The sequence below is a fragment of the Cryptomeria japonica genome, chromosome 6 (assembly GCF_030272615.1).
Source record: "Cryptomeria japonica chromosome 6, Sugi_1.0, whole genome shotgun sequence".
In the NCBI taxonomy this organism is placed as follows: Eukaryota; Viridiplantae; Streptophyta; class Pinopsida; order Cupressales; family Cupressaceae; genus Cryptomeria; species Cryptomeria japonica.
Window position 1 is genome coordinate 683,163,152 of NC_081410.1, and position 21,135 is coordinate 683,184,286.

General features: G+C 38.4%; 1 protein-coding gene across 1 annotated transcript in view; it reads right to left on the bottom strand.

Moving 5' to 3' along the window:
- LOC131031430 (uncharacterized protein At3g06530) overlaps positions 1–21,135 on the bottom strand; it is a 254,996-nt gene that overhangs the window by 207,344 nt on the left and 26,517 nt on the right. The window contains exons 3-5 of the mRNA XM_057962549.2: positions 4,437–4,532; positions 4,179–4,296; positions 3,794–3,964 (exon numbers count right to left, since the gene is read on the bottom strand). Of these exons, the coding sequence (XP_057818532.2) occupies positions 3,794–3,964; positions 4,179–4,296; positions 4,437–4,532 (385 nt within the window). The remainder of the gene's footprint in view (positions 1–3,793; positions 3,965–4,178; positions 4,297–4,436; positions 4,533–21,135) is intronic.

Consider the following 21,135-nt stretch of genomic DNA (forward strand, 5'->3'; position numbering starts at 1 on the left):
ACAAACCCTAAAAAATTTCGAAAATAACAAATTCTTCTCAAACAAGCTTTCATGCATGCACACACTTTTAAAAAATCCTCGAATTTGAAAAACAAAGGCCCCCCCAAAATCCTGAGCCCTCCTGTGAGGGAGTCAAACCCAAACTGGCTCCCACTTTGATACCATGTTCAAATAATCGATATATTAAACAAAGGAGATGAAAGCTCCTTAAATAGATTTACAAAGATGATGTTTCTATATGAAAAAATCGTGAACTGAAGCCAGAATTAGAAACTAACTAAACTACTAAGACGACCATTAAAGAATATTATTTAATATTGTTCATGTCTCTCTCTCTCTCTTTCTTCTCCTTTATCGTGAGTATGAATGTAAATTCATACTCTCGCTAAAGTGGAGGCTAAATCTAGTGTCGTAAATTGTAACCCCTTACAATTTTACATTCCTTTTTGTGCCCTTCCCTTAGTGTGTCTCCTCCTAGCTCTTTTCCAAACCAATTTTTGGCCTTTGCGTTGTAAAACTAATGTCGTAGGATCATATGGTGATCAGGGTCTTTGTCCTGAGCCTATGTACACATGAGCTACATTTGTTCCACACCTTTCTAGTTGGACTAGGGCGCTAGGTGCTCTGGTCCCCCCAGAATGGACCCATTTTTAAATATGTCAAAGTATTGGTTCCCGCCAATTGAGTCCCTATTCCTATATTTTAATATGACCATTGGAGGCCAACCTAACTTATGAAATATCTTGGGAACCCTATGTAAGAGCATCTTTCCTCATCCATTTTCATAACTGTAATGTCCCCACCCTTGACATTTCACCACTAATATGTCACATGGTGTCAACAAAGCATTTCAATTTTGTGAACTCTCTAGGAGAGACAAAATTGCAAAAGTATATTGAAAGACCATTAATATAGACGAGCCTAGTATGGTGCTCAGTATAGACCATCATGTTAACATTGAGGAAGTATGCCAAAGAGGAGAATGATATATCACAATCATACCCTTATATGTATCCGTCTTATATGAAAGCTATCCATATCAATTACACCATTAATACAATCAATCGATTGTTACAATATAGATATTGATCATCTCTGATAATAGCAATAATCAAGCCAGCAATCATGATTAAAGACATATCGAGCACTCTTAAGGAGATTCACAAAGTAGCTTTCTGCTCAGTCACCGTACAGAATGCTCATGGATCCAATCGTAATATACATATATTTCTCATGGACCCGTCAAAAGAATATGTAAAGAGCAATTAACATACGAAGCAATCCTTAGAACGTCAGAACCACAAAGTATTGGACATTAGGGTGTCAATGATATATATGCCACTGCCATACCTTAACAACGGCTAATATAAACATAAAAAGTTACGGAGGTTTGAATTACATTTTGCGATATGGAGGAGCTTGGTTTGATCATCCCAAAGCATCTCATGGATAAGAAACAATACGAGCAAGAAGGAAGACTGAACCAATCATAACATTGAGCCCCATAACATAATCACTGAGGGAGATTTATGAAGATCGTTCACATATGCAGACTGAAGAATATCAATTAGTGGCATGTACAATGTAAAGAAGTGACAACAATTAATTGGGAGATATCGAGTTAAGACAGCAACTTATATAATATCGATTTAGCTGATGATGGTTGACTCGATAAGAATCATTAAGATAGTTAACATCAACTATTGATTAAACATCCCTTAATTATCATCAAGCATATCTAGAGAGAAAATAATAGTAATCAATATATTATGGTCAGCAATCATAATTGAGTTATGGGAAGGCACGATATTAACGAACAATGATTATGATAATCAGACATCACTTATGAAAAGGATTATGAAGGCAGCGATTAAGCAATAAGGTCTAATCAACAACAAACGATTGTTATGAAGGGATTCGATATGGAAGAGAGGTGACTTATCAACTCCAAAGGTTGCCACCCTTTTGATTTTGGGATATAAGAGCAAGTTCAATCTCACTTCCGCAATCATGGGATTTGTATTTATTTCTTCTTTGTATCCATATTGAATAGGCTCTATCAAGAATTTGCCTTTGGCATAAAGGTTGCATATCTCAAAGTCAATATCAGAAACAGCACCAAGATTGCATGTGTTTCAAGTACAGATCGGAGACAGCAATTGTACTTCATCACTATATGTGATTGAAGCAGATTACCAGCATATTACCATTGCCAGATCAGACACAGCTCTCATAGTATTATTGCTATAATCCACGGAGGAGATTAAAAGCATATATTCTACAGTGACACATCAGAAAGAGCAGAATTCTATTTCCTTCTCCAGATTGGATATCTGAACTTGCATATTCCTTCAAGATGGATCAGGGAGAGCAGATTCCAATCAGACCATAGTTGCAGATCAGATATATTAATCAAGATCATCTTGCATATGTTTAAGTGCCATATTAGAGATAGCAGTGATATTTGCTTACATATATCATATAATATCAGAATATAAGTGGTATCAATTGTATTTCATATGGACAATCATTTATAAAGTGGTATCATAAACTATCGTTCTTGCAATCAAGTAACTTCAATTATTATTATTTTAAGTATTATTTGAGACTTTAAGGAAAGAAGTCCCTTGCAATTGATCTTTGCAAGTTAATTGTCCCTATTTCATAAGATATAAAATAAGGGTACATTACAATAACCTTCACATCCCACAACATTGAGCATTACTGAGATCACTTCCTAGAGAAAGTATTATTGGCGAATTCCTTCAGATCTGAGCAATATGGAGCAGCAAGTTGCAGCAATCTTCATGCAACCATGTTTTCATGATTGATTCTTTTAGGTCTTGTCATGTCATGTTATTGCATCGACATTTGTGGGTCTTCTTCAAAGACCATTGCACCATCACCATTATCAACGACATCAAGCTCGAGATGACAAATTCTGGAGAGAGCGAATATATATCCGAAAACAGCAGACTAAGACACACAGAACCAGATTTTGAAGAAGTGAGAAAGCCAAGACAAGGTCGCCTAGCCCCATTGTCCGACACTTCCCTGATGGGATTCTATTTCCGATATTCGCATCCGATCACTTCTGAACAAGGCCACCTAGCCCCCATTGTCCCACATTTTTGAGCTCAGATTTCGCACGCATTCCTCTCTGCTTCACATTTCGAGATTTGTACTTGGTGACGGCATATCTGTTCTAAAACTATTTGTTTATGCTGATCATTATGAATTTAACATCATTAACCCTAATTCATATCATTACCATCATCAATTTCAGTTTCAACTCAAACAAGGAGAAATAAGAAGTCCAATTTGTGCTCATCCCTTTCCAATAGATTTGAGGCTATGCCTATTGACTCTTATTCCCCTTAATGTAATTTGGTGATGAATGGGTTTTGTTCCTAGTTCATACGTTAGGCTAGTGAACCCCCATTTTTTCCACCATAAACACCAAACATCCATAGATTTCAAGAAACATGAAATATGATTTTTAAATGCATAAAATTCCACAAATCAAAGGTTGAAATGTCCATCTAAAACAAAAGTGAATATAAGAAAAGAAATAAGAGATTTTATTATCAGTATTTGCAACTTGATAGTTATCACACAATATGTTCAAAGTACTGAGAGCATAAATCAAATTTAAAAAGATACATCAGGATTTTAAACTGTCAGCCAATTATAGATTTTAAACTGTCAGTGTCCAAGTCATCTTTTACAAAATAAGTGTACAATGTTCTTCTACTCAAGATGTTTAGGAGAAGTATGAGGAAAAATGACAAACCTTATAGTCTAGAACAGCCATAGTATCAAAGCAACGAAATATGAAAGGGAGAATTTTGCTTATTATATCAGTGTTAACTGTTTTCATAACACCCAAGGTCTCCATTATCAGTGCAACACAAAAGGAAACTGAAGTTCTGGAGTATGGTTGACTTTTCACCACAGGTATACTCTGCATCAACATACCATTGAACAGCATACAACTATTTAGACATTGAAATTAAATATGATAGATACATTTAATGCTAACTGAAAAGTTAAACCCAAGAATCATCAATGAGAAATTTCATTTCTTCTCCACCAAATCTGACCTGATTGAGTAGACTGATGTCAATTTGTATACATGTAACAACTTCTGTGAGGCTGAATGAAATGACAGAACTTACATATTCACATATAGTTTCCAGAATTGCCAATTCGCGTGCAAATTGTTGAACAAGAACAGTTCTTGGAGGAGGTGCACCTGATTCTTTTACTCCTTCTAGAAAATGCCATTTAGTCTTTCTGAAGGTAGCATAAAACATATATCAAGACAAATTAGTTATGATTATAGCATCTAGAGAGTTATTTACACAAACGACAAAAGAATTGATTATTACAGTTTTCTATCAGACATGTAAATTGAAATTGAATAAAGGCCTCACTTCAAGTCGAGGAGTTGCACTATTCTCACAAATAAACTTGTCTCATGGTAGGGAAGAGCGCATAGTACCAAATCATCTGCATTGTATGCCCATATCCTGTAACCAATGCACAGCCAAATCCACAAAGTAAAGATTTTAATACATACAATTATTTTAAGCTTCATGGTGTAAACATTTTTCATAGCACATTTAGAAACTAAATTTTGACTCAGTTCATACACGAGTCTAAACTTTTTCAATGTATATTCAGAAACTCAATTTCGGCTCAGCTCATAGAACAATGAACATATGATGTACATGTGTCAATAGAAATTTTCCCAAAGCTAAGATTTCAGGGCATGTATCATATAAAATCATAAAATAATAACTAAATTAAATAAAAGTAACCAAAATTTCTCAAACAATTTCTGGTAAACTGTTGATGTAATCCAACTAAGTCACCAAAAGCAGTGCGAACTGCACTTGGTATGTTACTAGATAGAAGCGGGCATGAGAGCAAGGATGAGACAAACAGGGTATGTTAGGAATTAGTGTCTGAGATATGAATTAGTAAATAATAAATAAATAGTGTAAGTGATTATTTTAGTAATAATCACTTTAGTTTATAGATATTAGTGATTAGTTAATTATTATGTGGTTTGGTAGTTAGTAGGTTGAATGGTTTTATATAGACGTCATGAAAGTATCGAAGACAAACGATTGATTGTTGTGGTGGAGCTTCTGACTCTCCTTTGTGTCACAATTTCAATATGGTGTCATAGAAGGTTTTGTACACCTGTTTGTTTGCTTTCCATTCACTAGTCCTCCAAAGCAGTTCATACAACGGTGATGAAATTACGATCATGTGCAATAGCCATTGTTTTGTTTGTCCACCATTCTTGCATTTTTTCAACAATGTTGTGGTGCGGACTACATGCAAATCTATAGCAACATCATTCATTTGGTTTTTCTCATCTCTACATCTTGTTCGCTCCTTTAATCATTTTCGCTCCATTTTGTTCATATTCATATTAAAATTAAAATATATATATATATATATATCTAGTTTAGTTTCTGGCTGTTGTCTAACAAAAGCCCTGCAATGGTTTAATTGGAAAAGCATTCAGATGTTCTTTGTACTATCACTAGGAATGCTGTGTCTAAATTTCAATGTACTCTGATTACAATAGCAAGTGGTTGATGCAGTCTTCGATATATTTTTCCAGATAATGTGAATACAACCATGTTGAAAACATTGTGAAACATCTGCTATTTAACTCAAATATATGACAAGACTGCAACATTTAACAATATTGTGGGATTATGTGATCAAAATCCCCATCACGATTGCTTTGTTGTCAGTGTCATTATGGTTGGTGTTGATATTTTCTTGGAAGACAAGGTGCAACACCATAGAAGGAAGTGGTGGCCTATATTGAAGGAGGAACCATGCCATATGATGAGAACTTCCACATTTTTAGTTGCAAGCAAACATTTGACTCGATTCAAGCAATTAAATCTTTCTAGACAAGAAGATTTATTTAAATGTGTAAAGTGTAGATTCACTCCAAATGCTAAGATGTACTTCCACCATGATCAGTCAAAAATTGAGGAAATAGAAGTGCTACGGTTGCATGATTGACATTATTCAACACAACATACAATCTGCCCAAATAGCAAGCATTAAAGAGGAATATTTTGGCCGGAACATTCACAGGAATCAAATCTTGATGTCACTCCTCCATGTGCGAAAGAGGTGCCCAATTATAGTGTGGGAATTTAGAAAGGAGCACAGTAGATTTTTAAACATCAATAGGCAGGATTAGAGCAGTTACATTTTTGCATGTAGAAAGACAGTTGTATGAACAAAAGACTGGTTGAAAGGCCTCTAATTCAACCAAACATGGACAGTTATGTAACTGATTTTACAGTTGCAACATGTCTGCAAAAGAGTGAAAGCATGGACAAGGTGTGTTAACTGTTTGTGCCTCAAAAGAAATGGGTTGCATGGAATACCACATTTGCAGGCTTTGCACGAAATGGGTTTGTCGAAAAGACACTAGAAACTTTCAAGCAAATGCAAGAGACAAAGTGTAAGATCAAATTGTAGAACACTGAAGTACTACTGAGAGGGGGGGGTGAATCAGTAGTACATAAACTTTAATCCTTTTAACAACTTAAACCTTTTTATCAAGCTTTTAATCTGAAATTGAAAGATGTAAAAGATACAGCAACAGAAACTGAAAAGATGCAACAAAAAGAGCACAACACACAAGATTTTACATGGAAACCCAATGTGGGAAAACCATGGTGAGAAATACCACTAGGATTCTACTGTCCTAATCCAGCCTCACAATCTTTACTCCAATTACAATGCTTTAAGGGCTTCAACCCTAAGGAGTCACCAAACCACTGTCTATAAGTGCACCGACACTTTCAATTCCAAGACTCATGAGCACCAACTCAAGTCTTTAAAAGTCTTAAAACAGCCTTTTACTTTCAGAATCAAATGTAGAAATTTTCTTTGAAAATACTGAAATATCAAACTGACTTTGTGCAAACTGAGTAATCTGTCATATATCTTCTAATGTTCCTGTATACTTTAAGTCTATACTCTGACAATAATAACCAATACTTTTGCGTCTCTGCAAAACACATTCAGAGACAATCAAAACTTTGTATCTGTGCAATACAACACACAAAAGACATATGTCTTGATTAAAAATATGCTGATGTGTTTACACAACCATGATGCCTCTGCCACAAGACAAATCTGCACAAGAAGAAGTTCTGATTCTGTATCAAGTCTGCACCGAATACATAATGATAATCTGCATACAAACAATACTCTTTTCTAGCACAGATAACCACCACTTTGACTGAAAACAAATGATGTCAAAAAGACCTACCAAAATCAGGAATTATAAGATGAAAATGAAAGATTCCAAGCTGTGGATTTCCAATGTGACTGGATATGTTTTCTGGTTTCAATTGCACAGATTTTTTTTTGTTTTCTTTTCTTTTCTTTTTTTTTCGAGGCTTAGAATGATGCTAAGAACTTGAATGCAATAAATTAAATTGGAATGAAACTGAATGCACATCAACTTATTGATAGGAATTTTCTGCAACTTGAACAAAGAATTTAACTATAAAGACTGAGCACTCTGAAGACATACCAGGCACGATTTGGTCCCAAATCGATTCTGAATTTAGAAACAATGGCAAATAATATTGGTGACTTCGATGCAAGTAATGGACCTCACTGATCAAGAAAACCCGAATTCCAGATATGACCCGAACCCCTGAATGTATGCCTACCGATTTAGCGTTGAAACTTCAATTTATGATGCATTTCGATACCCCTTATTCTGCACCTGGGAGTTTGTCTGAGACAGAAATACCAAATCTCAAACTTCTACGACAAAGAGTGCTGCTTGCTGGCTTCTTAATTTGTGCGATTCTCAACCCATGCTAGAGAAAAGTACAACCTGAGGAAAGCATGCTCAGAAAAATAGCGTAGAGGCTTGTGAAAGGGATCCACTGTGTGATGCCTGGAAGCTGTAAGTGCTGGAAGAACGTCCAACCCTTGTATGTTGAAAAGTCTGCTAATTGCCAAAATCGTGGCAAGTATTAGACTCAGAAATTCACAAATTCAAGCAAATTCGATAGATCTCTCCCTTCTCTTCTTCCAAGTTAAACAATCTCTGAACTCCCCAATCCTAGATCCTCAATCAACACCAAAATTCTGGAGAAATCTGCTGTTTAATCTGCTCCCACTGAAACTCGACTCCAACCTTCCGCTCACGCATGGACGCCGAAAAATGGCCAAGCTCTCTCATTGGCCGATTAAACCAATTTCTCAATTTTCCCCAAGTTGGGAATGAAATATTTGGCTCAGGAAAGAAATATTCAGACTTGTGCTAAAGTCCCCATCAACAAAATTTCCTATTGGCTCACACAATTATTTTTTTCTAGCCGATAAAGTCCAGGAGATAATTGTAGCCGATTATTTTTAAATACCTCTATAGTTACCATGGCAATATCAAACTTCACAGCGTAAAGCGGCCCCACCAGGATAAAAAAACTTTATTTCATAAAGAAATGATTTATCTAGGATAAAAACAAATAGACTTGATTGCCTCCCAATTATTCAATAAATAATAAATTATTTATTCAAATTATTTATTAATTTATTTCATACTTTATTCCTTAATTTTATTTATTATTTATCCCTTATTAATTACAAATGGGAAATTGGAATAAATAAATAAATAAAATGTATTTATTTATTTAATTAATTTTGGGGACATTACAATCCTCCCTTCCTGGGATTGCTTGCCCTCAAGCAACTGAAGAGCTGGATGTTGTAGAGTAACTTCTCCTTCCCAAGTGGCATCCTCTATGGGCAAATCTTTCCATCTAACCAAGTATTCCCTAATCATTCTGTTCCGCAGATGCCTCTCACACTTATCCAAGATCTCAATTGGAACCATAACCAACTTCCCCTCCTCATCCAAGGGTGGTAACATTGAAGAAGCCAATGTGCCCTGTCCAATTGCCTTCTTGAGGCAAGATACATGAAAGATGTTATGAATCCTGCTCTCTGGTGGGAGCTCAATCTCATATGCCACTTCCCCAACTCTCCTCAAAACACGGTACGGATCATAAAACCGGGGCTTGAGCTTCTCTGCCCCACTCATCTTCATAGAACTCTGCCGGTAAGGTTGGAGGCACAGAAACCCCATGTGTCCAACCTCAAAGGATCTTTCAATCCTATGGCGATCAGCATATAGCTTCTGCTGATTTTGGGCTCGCAGGATGTTTTCCTTAAGTGCCTTAAGTATGTCTTAGCTCTCATGAAGCCAATCCTGGGCCAATGGTGCTCTACTATCTCCAAGGGCCAAATCCATGAATGTCATAGCGTCATAACAATATAGTGCACGAAAATGAGACATATGGTGTGTCGTGTTGTAGCAAAACTCTCCTAAATACAACCAACGAACCCATGTACGCAGCTGTCCTGACACATAGTTGCATAAATACCCCTCAATCCACTTGTTCACAATCTCAGTCTATCCATCAGTCTGAGGGTGGTAGCTGGTGCTAGGAGTCAACTCTGTGTCAGTGAGTCTAAACAACTCCTACCAAAAAGCACTCATGAACCTAATGGAGCCTAAATACTTCTCTGAAAAAAACAGATCAGCAACTCTGTGTCACTGACAATGGTCTTGGAGAGACCATGGAGCCTAAATACTTCTCTGAAAAACAGATCAGCAACCTATGAAGCTGTATAGCCTGCTGCTATGGAAAAGAAATGAGCATATTTTGTCAACCTGTCCACAACTACATATATGCAATCTTTCCCTTGTACCTTGGGAAGACCCGTGATAAAATCCATCAAAATTCCTGTCCATTTTTGCTCCGAAATGGGTAATGGTTGCAGCAGACCAGTAGGGTATGTATTTTCAATTTTATTTTGTTGGCAGGTAATACATTCCCTTACATGCTGTAAAACATCATCTTTGAGGCCCTTCCAGGAGAACCTCTCTTTAATCTGCCTGTAAGTCTTACCATACCCCTGGTGTCTGGCTACAGGAGTGTCATGAAAAGCATGCAAAATCTAATTTTTTAGTTTAGATTCCAGAACTAGATAAATTCTTCCCTTGTAGTAAATCACATCATCCACAATTGTGTACCTATCATCCTGAATGATCCCATCCATAATTTCACATGCATGCAGATTTTTGGAATACTCTACCAATAGTTGAGATTTCCAATCAGCTGAAATCTCACTCAATGAACAAAGGGCAGCAATAGAAGGTTTCCTAGATAATGCATCAGCAGCTACATTCTTCTTCCCCTTGACATATTCAATGTCAAAATCATTAGCTTGGATCTTACTAACCCATTTTTGCTGCCTTTCATTGAGGTCTTAACAAGGAATTTCCTTCCCACTAAGTACTGTCTGAATTTTGTGAGAGCATGCATAATAGCCAACATTTCTTTATAAGTGGAGTATAATTTCTCATTGTCTCTCAGTTTTCTACTCTCATACACAATAGGATGATGGTTTTGCATAAGTACTACACCCACACCTTCTCCTGAGCATCACATTCAAGCACAAAAGGTTGGGTGAAATCAGGAAGTGCCAACACAGGACAAGTGCTCATCACTTGCTTAAGCCTATCAAATACCTCCTGTGCCTCCTAAGTCCATCTGAAAGCCCCTTTCCTAGTGAGATTTGTTAAATGTGTTGCAAGCTGAGAATAACCTCTAACAACCCTCCTGTAATAAGCACATAGCCCAAGAAAACCACGTAACTCTGAAATGTTCCTGGGAGGTGGCCAATCAAGGATAGCTTGGATCTTCTCCTGACAGACTTTGACTCCATCAACTCCTATCACATGACCCAAGTATAAAATCTCAGTGAACCCAAATTCACATTTGGACATCTTAGCATACAAAGATTGAGATTCCATAATGCTCAACACCTCATCTAAGTGCCTCAAATGTTCCTCCCATGATCTACTGTAAATAAAAATATCATCAAAAAATACCAACACAAACTTACACAGATGCTTATTAAATATGTGGTTCATGCATGACTGAAATGTAGCAGGGGCGTTAGTGAGACCGAAAGGCATCGCTAAAAACTCATAATGATTGTAATGGCACCTGAAGGCTGTTTTGTGAATATCAGACTCTTGCACCTTAATCTAATGATACCTCGATCGAAGATTAATCTTCGAAAAATAAACTGAGTAATGAAGCTCATCCAACAACTCATCTATGCGTGGAATGGGATACTAGTTCTTAATGGTTTTCTTATTAAGTGCACGGTAGTCAATACACATGCGTAGGGTCCCATCCTTCTTCTTCACCAGCACAACTGAAGAAGCAAAGGGAATAGAACTCGGTCTAATGAATCCTGATGCTCTGCAAAAAGGATTAGAAAATCTGTTTGATGGCAACACACACAAGAGCACAAGAAACAAACGTTAGTGTTAGCAACAAAAGATTATCCTAAACAGGCATATCAAGAGAGATATTAAGCATGAAATAGAAAGCATATAAACATAAAATGAAATAGCTAATCAAGATGCTCATAGTTGCTCCTCCCTTGTTCCTCTCCTCTCCAAGTCCCAAATGAGTGTAGCTCTCAGCAGCTTTTTGCACTATGGATGCTTATGGAGGATTGAGATTTAATACTAAGCTTCAAATATGAAATGAAAAGCTAAATACTATGCTAGAGTAGATAGTGATGCTATGAAAAAGCTCTATGCTAATGCCAGTATAACAACAATACTCTAAAATGCTTCTCTTTGCTTGAGGAGAAGGGTTCTATTTATAGAAGAAATGGGGAAATGAAGGGTTAAGATTGAGCAATCTTAACAAGGGTTAGGATTGAAAGTTGGGGATCCATGTGCACAATTGGCACCAATAAAATGGTGACAAGTGTCAACATAGGATTGGGTTGAGAGAAGAGGTTGGAGGCATTAAAGGCCTGAGAAGACCTCATGGTTATCTAGAAGATAAGGGTCAAGTCTAAATTAGGATTACCCACTGGATTAGGAGTTAATCCAAGGATAAACCTTTGTGCAAATGTTTAAGAGATAATCATGGTCAAAGCATTAATGGCCTGATGAGACCTTTGGGTTGGGTAGAGGTTGAGTCAAAACAAATGTTTTAACCATGTGGGAGGGTTGAATTAACCATTAATGGTTATTGGAGACTTTGGGGATTAAGTGGTTGAAGGTTGGAAGCTTTCAAAGGTTATCCAAGACTTTGAGGGTTAATTTGTTGAACACACAAAGCATTAATTGCTTTTCAAAGACTTTGGAGTCTTTGAGAAGTGACTCCAATTTGCTTAGGAATGTGACAATATTTAAGGGATGAATTTAGGCTAATTAGGAAGGGTTTAGAAGAATCTAGAAGGGGTTTAGGCATACAAGTGGATTTTGTAGGAAAATGCAAGTGGGAGAAATTTTGGTATTTTCAATTAAAATAAAATCATTTATTTCAATTAAATGGTGTAAGTTGAATTTGGATAAATATTTAAATAAATATTAATTTATTTAAATGAGAAAAAAGAAGATAAAGCATTTAAAATGCTTGAAGACTTTGAGGGAAACCATTAAAGGCTTGAAGACTTTAAGGAAAACCATTAAAGTCTTAAGAAGACTATAGAAGGAAGCCATCAAGTTTGAAGACTTTAAAGCCATCAAGTTTGACTACTTTAAGGGAAACCATTAAAGGTTTCAAGTGGGTGAGGATAAATAGGATTTTAAATAAATAATTTATTTAAAATAGTTGTGCAACTTGCTTTTGTAGGAAAATACAAGTGGGTGGAGGATAAAGGTGATTTAAATAAATTATTTATTTAAAATAATTGTGCAATTTGCATTTGTAGGAAAATGCAAGTGGGTGGAGGATAAAGGTGATTTAAATAAATGATTTATTTATTTAAATGTGAGAGGTGGGATTTTGGGGGTTTTAAATAAATATTAATTTATTTAAATGTGAGAGAATATTTAATTAAATAAATATGATTTATTTATTTAATTAATGGTCTGAATTTGGTTAAGTGAATTAAATCAAATAAATTGAATAATTTATTTAATTAATAGGAGAATAGGGTTAAGATGAATTAATTAAATATTAATTTAATTAATTATTAATTGATGGTTAAATAATCAAATAAATACTAAGTATTCATTTAATTAAGTGGACAGATTTATGTGACTACATTTGCCCCTCTTTGAGACGGTGCGGTTTATCGCGTCGTTTCAAAGAAAGAAAAATAGGTGTGAAGAAATGCCCCATAAAATGTAAATTTAATGGGTGGTATGCCCCCTCGAGAGATGGGCCAAATTTTGTTTTGAAAAATCGGGCGATCTCTCGAAAAAGAATGCAAAGTGGAGGGGAGGTAGAATAGAAGAAATTAGAACTAATGATGAAAGAATGGGAGAAAATGGAGTGAATATGAAGAAACAACAAGCCAGTGGGTACCCTGAGGTCATGCAAGAGATACATAGCAGATGTAGTGTGGGGTTTGGATTGATGCTATATAATTGATCAAAATTGGTTGGACAATCTGGTGCAATCGGTTGAATTGCCCCGGTCAAGTCAAAGCGTGACAGTTGATGTCAGTTGGTCACTTGGACATGATAAAGTCTGAGTAAGTGAATCAAAGTGACCTGATGTGACTTAGACAATTGATGTAATTGCCCGATGAAGTCAAGGTATATGAAGAAAAATACTCGTTGAGACGTAGACAATTGATGTAATTGTCCATTGGATTGTGTTTGATTGGTTGATCAATTGATAGTATGTGCGTGTGATGGATGGTTGTGGGGAATCATGGCAGTCCCGTTGAGACTAGGTCATTATGATAAATGCCTGATGTAGTCTAGGATTACCATAATCGATTACCTGTTGAGACCCGAAGATACTTGATCAGAGTATCTGTTGATAGTCTAGGTGTGTGGGAGTCGATGTATCTGTGTAGACAGAGCAACTTGCTGGATTGTGTGGATGAATGAGGATGGGAAGCGATGAAGGGATTAGGATGATGTTGATGATCAAGATAGGGAGGGTGAGGGGGGATTTGATGTTAGATAGAAGATATGGAGGACTAGGATCGAGTCCTATGGAAGAAGATGAGTAAAATAGAGTATGCATTATTATGACTACGTATGCATGATATGCAGCTATTATGAATGTATGGATGGGTGGAATGCAACGAAATGCAATATATACAAATGAGATGGAATGACGATCCATGGTGCTTTATTTTTCATCATTGAGCTTTAAAATGTTGTAAGAAAATACAAGCAACTTGACATAAAGATTCAAGATGACCAGAGTCTTTCTTACATGGATTTGATATAGCAAGTTAATACAAGCAACTTGATATAATGGATCAAGTTGACCTGAGTATTGCTTGCAGAACAGACAAGGATTATCTCTATTCATGCATGACTTGGATCGTCCTCCTTGATCTTAGGCTGATCATATCCTGAGACAAGTGCATACCGTACAAAGAAATAAAACCTTTATCCAGTTTGGACGAGGTAGGAGGAACCAAAGGAAGAGCATTGTACCTGCAAACAAACAATATATACATAAAGAATAAAGAATAAGGATCCTTGGTAATGGTTCATGCTCATATGGTCGAGGTATACGCTGTAGTCAGCAAGCCGTAGTGATCTATGATTGCATTTGGCATAAGATCACATAGCCTAGTGAACTTCCCACGTAGACACCATTAGTACATGCCCCAGAACTTCATCGGAAATAATGCGCAAACGATACAAAACAATGCTGAAAGATCCCGATACAGATAAACAAATGAATTACTCACGAATCAACCAAGCATTTGATAGCTTAACATAATTTTCTTGTCAAAGAAAACGTCACTTTTGTCTTTGTTTTGGTAAGGAAGGATGCATCCTTGTTTGAAAGACAAGTTCTGATTTGTTGGATGTGGATTGTGTGGTCGAGTGATAAATGGTCATTGTGTGAGTAGTTTGTCGCAATGTTTGTTTTGGTATCTGCATGGATGAGTATGTACAAGGTGTGGCCATGTTTTTGTGTGATTTTTCAATGGTTTTGTCGATGTTTTTGGATTTTGAATTGTTTTGAATGTTTTTGGTATTTTTGCGAGATATTTTTGAATGTTTTTGGATTTTTGATGATTGTTTGAATGAAGAACTTAATGAATCATAAGACAATGTAGAATCCACTTCCATCAATAGGTTAAAGGCATTGCCCCCAGTTTTAGACATGACTATGAAAAAGCGGGATGCAAGATGTATGGAGTACTATCATAATTGCAGAGGAATAACAAGCCATGGTTGATGGATGGATGGATGTATGTATGAAGTAGATGTGATCGCCACAAGTCTGAAAGATAATGGAGCCATAGCCTTTACGAGTGGCGCCTGTTTGCCAGGTTTTCACCATCGTTCTTACCCAAGGTGCCACCGGAGTGGTTGTTCACCGTTTGGATGCATGATTTTTCTTTACTTTTTTGAATGTTTTTATATTTTCTTCAGGACATTTTTCTGAATGTTTTTTGGTATTTTCTGATAGGCAGGGGAGCCTGATGCTCTGTACAGCTTAGGTATAAAACCGTTTGAGGTGCATGCTGTTGATTGGATCTGCGAGCGGTTCTCCTTCTGATGTAGCCAACTGATATGCCCCGGACCCGAATACAGCAGTGACAACATATGGGCCCAACCAGTTTGATTCAAACTTGCCTTGATGTTCTCTGTTTGGTTGGTTGCGAGGATTTTCTCGAAGAACAAGATCACCTACCTCAAATGTACGAGGTCTAACTCGGTGATTGTAGCTTCTACTCATGCGCTGCTGATAGGCTTTGAGATGGTTGTATGCAGCTTGTCGCTTCTCATCAAGTAACTCTAAGTCCTGAAGGCGTGAGACTCTGTATGCTTCATCATCAATGAGATTATGCAAGGAAACTCGTAATGATGGTATCTCAACCTCAATAGGTAAGATAGCTTCGGCACCATAGACCAATGAATAAGGAGTTGCACCTGTAGGGGTCCGAATGCTAGTTCGATATGCCCATAGCGCTGGATTCAATTGAACATGCCAATCACGGCCGGCATCATTGACTGTCTTCTTTAGGATCCTCAATATGTTTTTATTGGATGCTTCGGCCTGACCATTGCCTTGTGGGTAATAGGGAGTGGAAAAGCGGTGTTGGATATGAAATTTCTCACAAAGTTCACGGACATCCTGATTTTTGAAAGGAAGACCGTTATCTGTGACGATGGACATGGGCACACCATACCGACAGATGATGTAATTGAGGATGAATGAGGCGATCTGCTTGCCGGTGACTTGGGTAAGTGGAACAGCTTCGATCCACTTGGTGAAATATTCGGTGGCGGTAATAATGAATTTATGGCCATTGGATGAAGATGGATGGATTTTACCCACAAGATCAAGACCCCATTGACAAAAAGGCCATGGTGTTGTGATTGGTTGCAGTTCTTGAGCTGGTGCATGTATTAGGTCGCCATGAACTTGACATTTTTTGCACTTCCTAACAAAGTAGTAGGAATCCTTTTCCATAGATGGCCAATAGTATCCAGCTCGCATGATCTTCTTGGCTAGTGATGGACCACTTGAGTGAGTCCTGCAAATTCCTTCATGTACCTCTTCCAAAGCCTTTGTTATCTCACCTTGTTCTAGACATCGAAGGAGAGTACCATCAAGACTGCGTCGGTATAGGGTTTCAGCAATAATGGTATATCGAGCAGTTTGGCGAATGAAGGTTTTTCGTTGGTTATTTGATTGGTCGGGAGGAAGGGTGTGATCACGGAGATAGGTGTAGAACTCACCATACCATGGGGATTCAGAACCGACAAGGTGACATATCATTTCAGATTCCGGGATATCATAAGCGGGAATCCAAAGCTGTTCTACCAAGAACTCGTAGCGTGTTGAATTCTGTGGAAGATCTAGTAAAGATGCGATGGTAGCCATGGCGTCAGCAGCTCGATTTTGCTCTCTTGGTATCTGCTCAAAAGTGATAGTAGTAAATGATGTCTTTAGATTGTCCACCATTTGCTTATATGGCATGAGTTTATCATCTTTGGTCTGATACTCATCTGTTGCTTGTCGAATGACCAGTTGTGAGTCGCCATATACTTGTAGTTCTTTTAGTTTCCATTGTATGGCTAGCCTAAGTCCTGTGATCAAAGCCTCATACTCTGCTATGTTGTTTGTGCATGGAAATGTGAGCCTGTAAGACTTCGGGATGCTATCACCTTGAGGTGTGATAAACAGAATGCCTGCCCCCGAGCCGTGCCTAGTGTATGAACCATCAAAATATAGTTTCCATGGTTGTACTTCTGTGATCATGAATATCTCTTCATCTGGAAAATTGGAAATGAGAGGATGATCGCCTATGAGTGGTGCATCGGCCAACTGATCTGCAATAACTTGACCTTTGATAGCTTTACGGTCCACATACTCAATGTCAAATTCACTTAGAATCATTACCCATTTAGCTAAGCGACCTGTCAATGCTGCTTTGTTAAGTAAATACTTGAGTGGATCAATCTTTGCAATGAGTTGTACCTTGTGTGTTAACAGATAGTGCCTCAGTTTAGTGGCTGCCAAGATTACTGCTAGGCAAGCTCGCTCAATAGGTGTGTAATTGAGTTCATAGCCCACCAGTGTGCGAGAGATGTAGTATATAGCACACTCTTTACCTTCTGCATTATGTTGTGCTAGTAGTACACCCAATGCTGTACTTGTTGCTGAGATATAGAGCAATAATGGTCTACTTGGATCTGGTGGCATCAACAATGGTGGATTCATGAGATAGTCTTTGAGTGACTGAAATGCTTGCTGGCATCTGTCATCCCACTGAAAGCGGATGTTCTTGTGTAGCAGGTGTGTGAATGGGTGACACTTATCGGCTAATTGTGCAATGAATCTGCGGATAGATTGAAGCCGTCCTTGTAGTGTTCTTAGCTGACTGATATTCTTTGGAGGTGGCATGTCCATGATTGCTTTAACCTTTGTTGGATCGACCTCAATGCCTTTGCTTGAGACAATGTATCCTAGAAGCTTCCCGGAGGTCACTCCGAAGACACATTTCTTTGGGTTGAGTCGAACATGGTATTGTTCCAGTCTATCAAAGATTTTATCTAAGATGTGAAGATGTCCTTCTCTAGTAAGTGATTTTGCTAGTAAATCATCCACATAATCTTCCATCATAGTATGCATCATGTCATGGAAGATGGTGGTCATTGCTCGTTGATAGGTCGCTCCTGCATTCTTTAGACCAAAAGGCATTACATTCCAGCAGTATGTGCCCCATGGACATGTGAAGGCTGTCTTATGTTGATCCTCTGGTGCGATCTTTATTTGATTGTATCCCGAAAAACCATCCATGAGTGAAAGCATGGCATGTCCTGCTGTCAAATCTACTATGATGTCGATATTTGGTAGAGGGAAGTCATCCTTAGGACATGCCTTATTCAGATCTCTGAAGTCTGTACAAATGCGGATGCCCCCTTTTGGTTTGCCAACTGGTACAATGTTGGAGATCCATTCTGCATAATCAATTGGTCTAATGAAACCAACATCCAGGAGTTTCTTGAGTTCTGTTTTGACTAGCACGGCAATCTGAGGATGCATCTTACGAAGCTTCTGCTTGACAGGTTTGGCTCCTTTTGCTACTGTGAGATGATGCATGACTAAATCAGGATCAAGCCCAGGCATGTCTGCATATGACCATGCAAAGTTGATCTGACGCTGTTGGAAGAACTCTATAAATTGAGGTTGTTCCTCTGGAGTGAGAAGAGATGCCAGATGTATGATATGAGGGTTTTCAGAAGTCCCCACATTGTATTCTTTAGTCTCCTCAATGAGAATCGTCGATCGTTCCTGTTGTGTACTAGCAGGGAGGATGTCAAAGCCTTCATCCTCAGGCGCCTCAGAGAGGTTTTCACCATTGGATACGCTCTTTCTTTTTACTTTTGTCGGATCAAACAGTGCCACAGTGTGGTTTTCACTGGAAGATCCATGTTTTATTGTTATATTTTTGCAGCTGAAGGGTTTGGCATCCGCCCCGAAGTATGCTGCGCTATTAAGTTCAATGACGAATCCAGCTTTGTGATCCCCGCTTGGTAGATTAGCCCTTAATTCCAAAAAGTCAATGATAGCCTCATCGTTTTGGAAGAGGTCAAGACATGGGGGATTTGGTTGGTTCCATTCGATGAGTTCAGGGTGGACAATGGGCATTATGTCATCGATTAGGTTAAGTGCGGGAGATGTATCAGTGAGGGTTAAGACAGTGTGGTGAAGGTCGTTGATGGTACTCTCCCTGTCAGAATCAGGCGTAGGATGAGACATAGGGTCTGTGGAAGATGTTTCCAGCTTAGGTACCCAAGTGGTCTTTATCTGTGCTTCTCCGTAAACAGGGATGTCTTTGCGGGGTGGAGGTGGTGATGTGTCTTCCTCATCTGAAGTGTTAAGTTGCACTGAATCAAATTCCCACTCATGTGAGTCGGTCTCTGAATCACTTTCTAGCATCCGATTGCTATACCATACTGGGATGTCTTTGGAGTTAAACATGGCAGGTGTGATTGGTTTATGTATCCTTGTAGTGATCGGTGTTGCAGGAATTGTGATGGGGTTTAATGGATTTGTCACTGGAAGTATCGGTAATGGTGACTCAGTGGCTTCTGCTGGAACTACTGGTGCCATAGATGCTGCTGCGGGTTCCAATATAGTTGCTGCTACAAATGGTGTTGCTGATAGGATTACTGGTTCGTTTGATGGGATGAGTGACATTGGTGATGGTGGATTTTTGAGCCTTGAGGGGGCAGTGGGGATAGTTCTTGATGGTGCTTTGATTATGAAAGGTATCCTCTTTGCAGTAGGTGGGCAAAATGGTTTGCTGGGTTTTCCTTTGAATCTGAGTTTAGGAAGGATCTCTTTTTCAAAGCCAAGGCCTGTATTACCTTTGGGCTTGAATTCTGGTAGTAGAGGTTCGTGTCGTCCTTGTTTGCAGTATCCCAAAGCACTCTGACCATCATATCCCATTCTTTGCATAATGAGGAGGCCTTTGCCATATTGTTCCGTAGGAAGTGTAACTTGCGGTTTGTCAGTGGTGATGGGATCTTTATAGATCCAGTCCGCCAGGTCCTCATCTTGTGTCTCTTCCTCTTGACTCTTTCCAAGAATGAAAGGCGTTAAGGCACATGGAGGCGTGATTAGTGGTTGCTGGAGCAACTGCTGTGGTTTACCATGTGTTCTAGGAGAAGTAGGCATTTGTCCCACACAAAAGAGCTGACTCAAGTTGTATTCTCCAGGACCTTCCTCTGCGACTTTCATCTTAAGCTTTTCTTGCTTGGGTATAGGAGTGTTTGAACTGGCAAGAGAGGCGGGATTTACATATGATGTGGAGGAAATGGCTTCCCTATTATTAGGAACAGTAATCTCTGGTTGATGGCTGATATTATGGCAAAATGCAAAGGGATTTGCGTCGCCCAGGATTGTGATCTCTACACCGTTATGTGGGAACTTGATACATTGATGGTAGGTAGATGGAACGGCTTGCATGGCATGTATCCAAGGTCTTCCTAATAATAGATTATATGGCAGAGGAAGGTCCAGAACCTGACAAATTATGTGTTTTACCACAGGGCCCACTCGGATTGGTAGCACCACCGCTCCTTTGGATGAACGCTCTGCATCATCATAGGCCTTGATGGTGATCTTCTTGCGAGGATCCACTGATTCTATTGCATATCCCAATGCTGTGACCAACTGTAGTGTACAAATGTTTAGGCCTGCTCCATTATCTATCAAGACTCGCTTGATCCTGTGTTGGTTGACAAAGCCTTCAATGTGGAGTGAGGCGTTATGAGGTTGCTGGAACGAAGAGTTGTCACTTTCGGAAAAAGTGAGACAAGGTGATGACTTTAGATTTCCAACCATGGCTTGAAATTGGTCTGTGTTTAGGTTTGCAGGGACTGACGCCTCTTGGAGTGCTTGATCCAAGATTGTTTTATGAGATGGCGATAGGCGTAATAGTTCTAAAATGGATATGAGCGCAGGCGTTTTGTCTAATTGTTCCACAAGATTGTACTGCTTTGGATTGGAGGTGGTGCCTTGTGGAGCTGCCTTGATGGTGACCTTGCCACGACGTGTAACAACATTGCAATTTGAG